The sequence below is a fragment of the Poromitra crassiceps genome, assembly GCF_964638095.1.
Source record: "Poromitra crassiceps genome assembly, chromosome: 12".
Taxonomy (NCBI): Eukaryota; Metazoa; Chordata; class Actinopteri; order Beryciformes; family Melamphaidae; genus Poromitra; species Poromitra crassiceps.
Genome location: NC_139632.1, coordinates 1,638,522 through 1,647,020, shown reverse-complemented (window position 1 = coordinate 1,647,020; position 8,499 = coordinate 1,638,522). Strand labels below are relative to the sequence as shown.

The following is an 8,499-nucleotide window of genomic DNA, read 5'->3' as shown; positions in this document are numbered from 1 at the left end:
TGTTAGTGTGTAGTCACTGTGTTAGTGTGTTAGTGTGTAGTCACTTTGTTAGTGTGTTAGTGTGTAGTCACTGTCAGGGTATCCTGCACGTTACCTTGTGTTAGTGTGTAGTCACTTTGTTAGTGTGTTAGTGTGTAGTCACTGTCAGGGTTATCCTGCACGTTACTTTGTGTTAGTGTGTAGTCACTGTCAGGGTATCCTGACACGTTACCTTGTGTTGTGTGTAGTCACTGTCAGGGTTATCCTGACACGTTACCTTTGTGTTAGTGTGTAGTCACTGTCAGGGTTATCCTGACACGTTACCTTTGTGTTAGTGTGTAGTCACTGTCAGGGTTATCCTGCACGTTACCTTTGTGTTAGTGTGTAGTCACTGTCAGGGTTATCCTGCACGTTACCTTGTGTTAGTGTGTAGTCACTGTCAGGGTTATCCTGCACGTTACCTTTGTGTTAGTGTGTAGTCACTGTCAGGGTTATCCTGCACGTTACCTTTGTGTTAGTGTGTAGTCACTGTCAGGGTTACCTGCACGTTACCTTTGTGTTAGTGTGTAGTCACTGTCAGGGTTATCCTGCATGTTACCTTTGTGTTAGTGTGTAGTCACTGTCAGGGTTATCCTGAACGTTACCTTTGTGTTAGTGTGTAGTCACTGTCAGGGTTATCCTGAACGTTACCTTTGTGTTAGTGTGTAGTCACTGTCAGGGTTATCCTGCACGTTACCTTTGTGTTAGTGTGTAGTCACTGTCAGGGTTATCCTGCACGTTACCTTTGTGTTAGTGTGTAGTCACTGTCAGGGTTATCCTGCACGTTACCTTTGTGTTAGTGTGTAGGTCACTGTCAGGGTTATCCTGCATGTTACCTTTGTGTTAGTGTGTAGTCACTGTCAGGGTTATCCTGAACGTTACCTTTGTGTTAGTGTGTAGTCACTGTCAGGGTTATCCTGAACGTTACCTTTGTGTTAGTGTGTAGTCACTGTCAGGGTTATCCTGCACGTTACCTTTGTGTTAGTGTGTAGTCACTGTCAGGGTTATCCTGCACGTTACCTTTGTGTTAGTGTGTAGTCACTGTCAGGGTTATCCTGAACGTTACCTTTTGTGTTAGTGTGTAGTCACTGTCAGGGTTATCCTGCACGTTACCTTTGTGTTAGTGTGTAGTCACTGTCAGGGTTATCCTGCACGTTACCTTTGTGTTAGTGTGTAGTCACTGTCAGGGTTATCCTGCATGTTACCTTTGTGTTAGTGTGTAGTCACTGTCAGGGTTATCCTGCACGTTACCTTTGTGTTAGTGTGTAGTCACTGTCAGGGTTATCCTGCATGTTACCTTTGTGTTAGTGTGTAGTCACTGTCAGGGTTATCCTGCATGTTACCTTTGTGTTAGTGTGTAGTCACTGTGTTAGTGTGTAGTCACTGTGGTGTGTAGTCACTGTGTTAGTGTGTAGTCACTGTCAGGGTTACCTTTGTGTTAGTGTGTAGTCACTGTCAGGGTTACCTTTGTGTTAGTGTGTAGTCACTGTGTTAGTGTGTAGTCACTGTCAGGGTTATCCTGTACGTTACCTTTGTGTTAGTGTGTAGTCACTGTCAGGGTTATCCTGCATGTTACCTTTGTGTTAGTGTGTAGTCACTGTCAGGGTTATCCTGCATGTTACCTTTGTGTTAGTGTGTAGTCACTGTGTTAGTGTGTAGTCACTGTCAGGGTTATCCTGAACACTCATTGTCAAACAGTCATTGTCAGAAATGATGGAGCAACGCGTTTTCACCGCCCCCCAAGTTTCAGAGTTAAAGTCATTTCAATGAACAAATGTGAGATTTTAACTTTAAAATGATCTAAATTGATACAGTAAAGTAGAAATACCGCCTCATGGTTGTATGGCTCTAAAACCTCTTTGGTGAGTGGGGGGGGGGGGGGGGGTGTCTAAAACCTCTTTGGTGGGTGGGGGGGGGGTGTCTAAAACCTCTTTGGTGAGTGGGGGGGATGTCTAAAACCTCTTTGGTGAGTGGGGGGGGGGTGTCTAAAACCTCTTTGGTGAGTGGGGGGGGGGATGTCTAAAACCTCTTTGGTGAGTGGGGGGGATGTCTAAAACCTCTTTGGTGAGTGGGGGGGGGTGTCTAAAACCTCTTTGGTGAGTGGGGGGGGGGGTGTCTAAAACCTCTTTGGTGAGTGGGGGGGGGGATGTCTAAAACCTCTTTGGTGAGTGGGGGGGATGTCTAAAACCTCTTTGGTGAGTGGGGGGGGTGTCTAAAACCTCTTTGGTGGGTGGGGGGGGGGTGTCTAAAACCTCTTTGGTGGGTGGGGGGGGGGGGGGGTGTCTAAAACCTCTTTGGTGAGTGGGGGGGATGTCTAAAACCTCTTTGGTGAGTGGGGGGGATGTCTAAAACCTCTTTGGTGAGTGGGGGGGGGTGTCTAAAACCTCTTTGGTGGGTGGGGGGGGATGTCTAAAACCTCTTTGGTGAGTGGGGGGGGGGGTGTCTAAAACCTCTTTGGTGAGTGGGGGGGGGTGTCTAAAACCTCTTTGGTGAGTGGGGGGGGGGTGTCTAAAACCTCTTTGGTGAGTGGGGGGGGGGGTGTCTAAAACCTCTTTGGTGAGTGGGGGAGGGGGTGTCTAAAACCTCTTTGGTGAGTGGGGGGGGGGGGTGTCTAAAACCTCTTTGGTGAGTGGCGTGGGCCTTGGGGGGTGTGTCTAAAACCTCTTTGGTGGGTTGTGTGGGCCTTGGGGGCGTGTCTAAAACCTCTTTGGTGGGTTGTGTGGGCCTTGGGGGGGGTGTCTAAAACCTCTTTGGTGGGTGGTGTGGGCCTTGGGGGCGTGTCTAAAACCTCTTTGGTGAGTGGGGGGGGGGTGTCTAAAACCTCTTTGGTGGGTGGGGGGGGTGTCTAAAACCTCTTTGGTGGGTGGGGGGGGTGTCTAAAACCTCTTTAGTGAGTGGGGGGGATGTCTAAAACCTCTTTGGTGAGTGGCGTGGGCCTTGGGGGGTGTCTAACACCTCTTTGGTGAGTGGGGGGGATGTCTAAAACCTCTTTGGTGAGTGGCGTGGGCCTTGGGGGGTGTCTAAAACCTCTTTAGTGAGTGGGGGGGATGTCTAAAACCTCTTTGGTGGGTGGTGTGGGCCTTGGGGGGTGTGTCTAAAACCTCTTTGGTGAGTGGCGTGGGCCTTGGGGGGTGTGTCTAAAACCTCTTTGGGGGGCACCAAACAATGGTGTGTGCAGGAGAAAGCCTGTTTGTGCAAGGCGAGCTCCACATCAGGCGTTACATAGTGAACTAATTACATGCTCGTGTAAAGAGAGGCCCCCTGCTGACACGGGCGGTGCACTGCGTGATTTCCCCAGGTAGATCCATGCCTGTTTGTACCGCCATGCTGGGCCCTGCCTGTGTGTGTGTGTGTGTGTGTGTGTGTGTGTGTGTGTGTGTGTTTGCAACCTACAAGGTGTACATTTTGATTGAGTTAAAAGTGTGAGGCTGTGTTGAGGACAGCTGCCCTCTCTCCTGGCTGACAAAGCTCTCCAGAGAGGCCTGTTCATATTAAACTAAGCTGCCTAGCTGCCATGAGAATGTGAGGAAAAGACCCCTCATCTAACCACACCACACAATGACTTCTCATCATTGACATAGGCTTCTTATTTGAGATGTACATGGACACTTGCTTCACATCCAACCTCAGAAATATCAGCCCTTGGTAGAGAATATTACCACTGGATATAAGTGCCAGCGTGTTGTGCTTGTGAGTCACAAACTCAATATTGCTCAGTCTCAACAGCCACTATAGGCAGCCTTTCCATCTGGAGAAGAGGATATTGTGTGTTGACCTTGCTGTGTGCTGAACATGTTTTCATATGTATTATATATATATATATATATATATATATATACAGTATATATATATACAGTATATATCTATATATATATATATATATATATATATATATATATATATATTGTGTGTGTTCACCCTGCTGTGTGCTGAACATGTTTTCATATGTATTATATATATATATATATATATATATATATATATATATATATATACAGTATATATATATACAGTATATATCTATATATATATATATATATTGTGTGTGTTCACCCTGCTGTGTGCTGAACATGTTTTCATATGTATTATATATATATATATATATATATATATATATATATATATATATATATATATACAGTATATATCTATATATATATATATATTTAGAACACGGCTCTCTCGAATACTCGATTCTGATTGGTCAATCAACAATATTCACCGGTCATTATTTCTCGACAACCGACCGCTGCTCTGCCACACCTGGATTAATCAGTTGGTAAGAGCATTTTGTCCGCAGACGCTACTAATTAGGCCAACCAGTTGCAGCTGTGGTGTCTTGTGTGCCAATTACGAATGAAACCGCTTTGTGTTGAAAACGCTATTAAAAAATCTATTTGAATAATTATTTTTGTCAGATTATTGAATGATTTAGTTGTAGGCCGTGTTCTAAGCGGGATAATGTATACTGAGCCGGTGATTACTGGAAATAATGACCTTCAGGTGAATATTAAGCCCTCCGCTGCGCGTCGGGCTAAATCATTCACCTGTCGGTCATTATTTCCACAGTAATCACCGGCTCAGTATACATTATCCCTTACATATATTATATATATTGTGTGTTCACCCTGCTGTGTGCTGAACATGTTTTCATATGTATTATATATATATATATATATATATATATATATATATATTGTGTTCACCCTGCTGTGTGCTGAACATGTTGTTGTCACAAGCCATGTCACAAGCCAGCATGTGACAGTTTGACCATGTGACCATGTAGCCAGCATGTGACAGTTTGACCATGTGACCATGCAGCCAGCATGTGACAGTTTGATCATGTGACCATGCAGCCAGCATGTGACAGTTTGACCATGTGACCATGCAGCCAACATGTGACAGTTTGATCATGTGACCATGCAGCCAACATGTGACAGTTTGATCATGTGACCATGCAGCCAGCATGTGACAGTTTGATCATGTGACCATGCAGCCAGCATGTGACAGTTTGACCATGTGACCATGCAGCCAACATGTGACAGTTTGACCATGTGACCATGCGGCCAGCATGTGACAGTTTGACCATGTGACCATGCAGCCAGCATGTGACAGTTTGATCATGTGACCATGCAGCCAACATGTGACAGTTTGACCATGTGACCATGCAGCCAGCATGTGACAGTTTGACCATGTGACCATGCAGCCAGCATGTGACAGTTTGATCATGTGACCATGCAGCCAGCATGTGACAGTTTGATCATGTGACCATGCAGCCAACATGTGACAGTTTGACCATGTGACCATGCAGCCAGCATGTGACAGTTTGACCATGTGACCATGCAGCCAGCATGTGACAGTTTGATCATGTGACCATGCAGCCAGCATGTGACAGTTTGACCATGTGACCATGCAGCCAGCATGTGACAGTTTGACCATGTGACCATGCAGCCAACATGTGACAGTTTGACCATGTGACCATGCAGCCAGCATGTGACAGTTTGACCATGTGACCATGCAGCCAGCATGTGACAGTTTGATCATGTGACCATGCAGCCAGCATGTGACAGTTTGACCATGTGACCATGCAGCCAGCATGTGACAGTTTGACCATGTGACCATGCAGCCCACATGTGACAGTTTGACCATGTGACCATGCAGCCAGCATGTGACAGTTTGACCATGTGACCATGCAGCCAGCATGTGACAGTTTGACCATGTGACCATGCAGCCAACATGTGACAGTTTGACCATGTGACCATGCAGCCAGCATGTGACAGTTTGACCATGTGACCATGCAGCCAGCATGTGACAGTTTGACCATGTGACCATGCAGCCAACATGTGACAGTTTGATCATGTGACCATGCAGCCAGCATGTGACAGTTTGATCATGTGACCATGCAGCCAGCATGTGACAGTTTGATCATGTGACCATGCAGCCAGCATGTGACAGTTTGACCATGTGACCATGCAGCCAGCATGTGACAGTTTGACCATGTGACCATGCAGCCAACATTTGACAGTTTGATCATGTGACCATGCAGCCAACATGTGACAGTTTGATCATGTGACCATGCAGCCAGCATGTGACAGTTTGATCATGTGACCATGCAGCCAACATGTGACAGTTTGATCATGTGACCATGCAGCCAGCATGTGACAGTTTGACCATGTGACCATGCAGCCAACATGTGACAGTTTGATCATGTGACCATGCAGCCAGCATGTGACAGTTTGATCATGTGACCATGCAGCCAGCATGTGACAGTTTGATCATGTGACCATGCAGCCAGCATGTGACAGTTTGACCATGTGACCATGCAGCCAGCATGTGACAGTTTGACCATGTGACCATGCAGCCAGCATGTGACAGTTTGACCATGTGACCATGCAGCCAGCATGTGACAGTTTGATCATGTGACCATGCAGCCAACATGTGACAGTTTGACCATGTGACCATGCAGCCAGCTTGTGACAGTTTGATCATGTGACCATGCAGCCAGCATGTGACAGTTTGACCATGTGACCATGCAGCCAACATGTGACAGTTTGACCATGTGACCATGCAGCCAGCTTGTGACAGTTTGACCATGTGACCATGCAGCCAGCATGTGACAGTTTGACCATGTGACCATGCAGCCAACATGTGACAGTTTGACCATGTGACCATGCAGCCAACATGTGACAGTTTGATCATGTGACCATGCAGCCAGCTTGTGACAGTTTGATCATGTGACCATGCAGCCAGCATGTGACAGTTTGACCATGTGATCATGCAGCCAGCATGTGACAGTTTGACCATGTGACCATGCAGCCAACATGTGACAGTTTGACCATGTGACCATGCAGCCAACATGTGACAGTTTGACCATGTGACCATGCAGCCAGCATGTGACAGTTTGATCATGTGACCATGCAGCCAGCATGTGACAGTTTGACCATGTGATCATGCAGCCAGCATGTGACAGTTTGACCATGTGACCATGCAGCCAACATGTGACAGTTTGACCATGTGACCATGCAGCCAGCATGTGACAGTTTGACCATGTGACCATGCAGCCAGCATGTGACAGTTTGATCATGTGACCATGCAGCCAGCATGTGACAGTTTGATCATGTGACCATGCAGCCAGCATGTGACAGTTTGATCATGTGACCATGCAGCCAACATGTGACCAGCTAGGCTCACAAGATATCAAAAAGTCAAGCATCCAAATTTGCCAAGATGACCCTCAAAAAGTCAAGAGCCAGATATGCCAAAGGAAAACTGTCCGTTTTCAGTCCCCCCCTGCTTCCAGTCAAAGCTTCAAGTATATTCGAATACGATCTTCTGAAGCTCTGAAGCCCAAAAAATGTTGGTAGTTTGTGAAAATGTGTTTACACGTTTGGGAAAAACTGTCATTAGGGCAGATGAATGGCCCATACACTGCACGGGTATTCCTCTAGTTGACTATAGTTGATGTAACACAAATGTTACCTGTTTTAGCCAAACTACATTACATTACACTGATAAGTACAAAGATGTTTAGACTGTGTTTCTGGGAATATAATGATAAAGCAGTGCACATATACAAAATGTTAACAACGGAAATATTTAGTAGTTACTGCAATACAGTACATGTTCAGCTCTGACTGTATCAGCCAGCCGAGATCTCTTTATACTTGTGCTTTTCCAGTCGATTTTGCACAGGTGAGACATGAGTGAGACCAATTGATAATCAGGGTGTTGCATTTTGAAGGCCAGTGTTTTCCAGGTGAACAAAGTGTGCTAAATGACGCCATTTGTGTTTTGCAAAAATGTGATTTAGAAAGATATTTGAGTGAGAACAATGGAATTGTGCTTCATATATCAGTCATGTTGATATATGAGCTTAAACTTTTCAGAATTGTGTGCATAGTTAAAAAAAAACCTAAGTTAAGAATGTGTGTATACTTTTCCCATCTCTGCTCATTTGGAATAAACACAGGAAGCCCGCCCGTGGCGTTTAGCCGAGCGGTGGGCGTGGCGGAGTGAAGGGTGCAATCACAACTAATCAGCTTCTCTTGTTTCCTGCCCACAGCCCCCAACACTGCCCCCTATGGGAGCACAGGGAGTGCGCGCATCCCGCTGGCCTGCCGGTACCTGGTCCTGGCGCTCTCCTCCTTTATCAGCGTGTACTGAGCAGAGGGGCGGCCCAAAACACTAGAGACTGTGTCAAGAGCATTTAGGAGCCTTTTACACTGCTGATGGCTGGAGTCCACTCTGGTACTGTCCGTTTGAAAGCCCTGATGGAGCCCTGGTGATGGAGATGATCAGCGGTACTTTGTGTGGGGATTTCTTTTTCTTTTTTCTTCTTCATTTCTCATGTAAATACTATGAGATTTTTTTTTTTATCGTTTCTTCACTCTGTGTTATTTTCTATTCTGATTGATTGACCACCCCCACCCCACCCTATACCCCCACCCATAGCCAACACCTCCCCCCAAAGCTCCCAAATGC

General features: G+C 46.0%; 1 protein-coding gene across 1 annotated transcript in view; it reads left to right on the top strand.

Moving 5' to 3' along the window:
- Positions 1-8,181, top strand: part of negr1 (neuronal growth regulator 1) — a gene marked incomplete at both ends in the record, with an annotated part of 310,774 nt that extends 302,593 nt beyond the window's left edge. Inside the window, one exon of the mRNA XM_083648303.1 lies at positions 8,081-8,181. Coding sequence (XP_083504429.1) covers positions 8,081-8,181 — 101 coding nt within the window. The remainder of the gene's footprint in view (positions 1-8,080) is intronic.
- Positions 8,182-8,499: the final 318 nt, after the last annotated feature.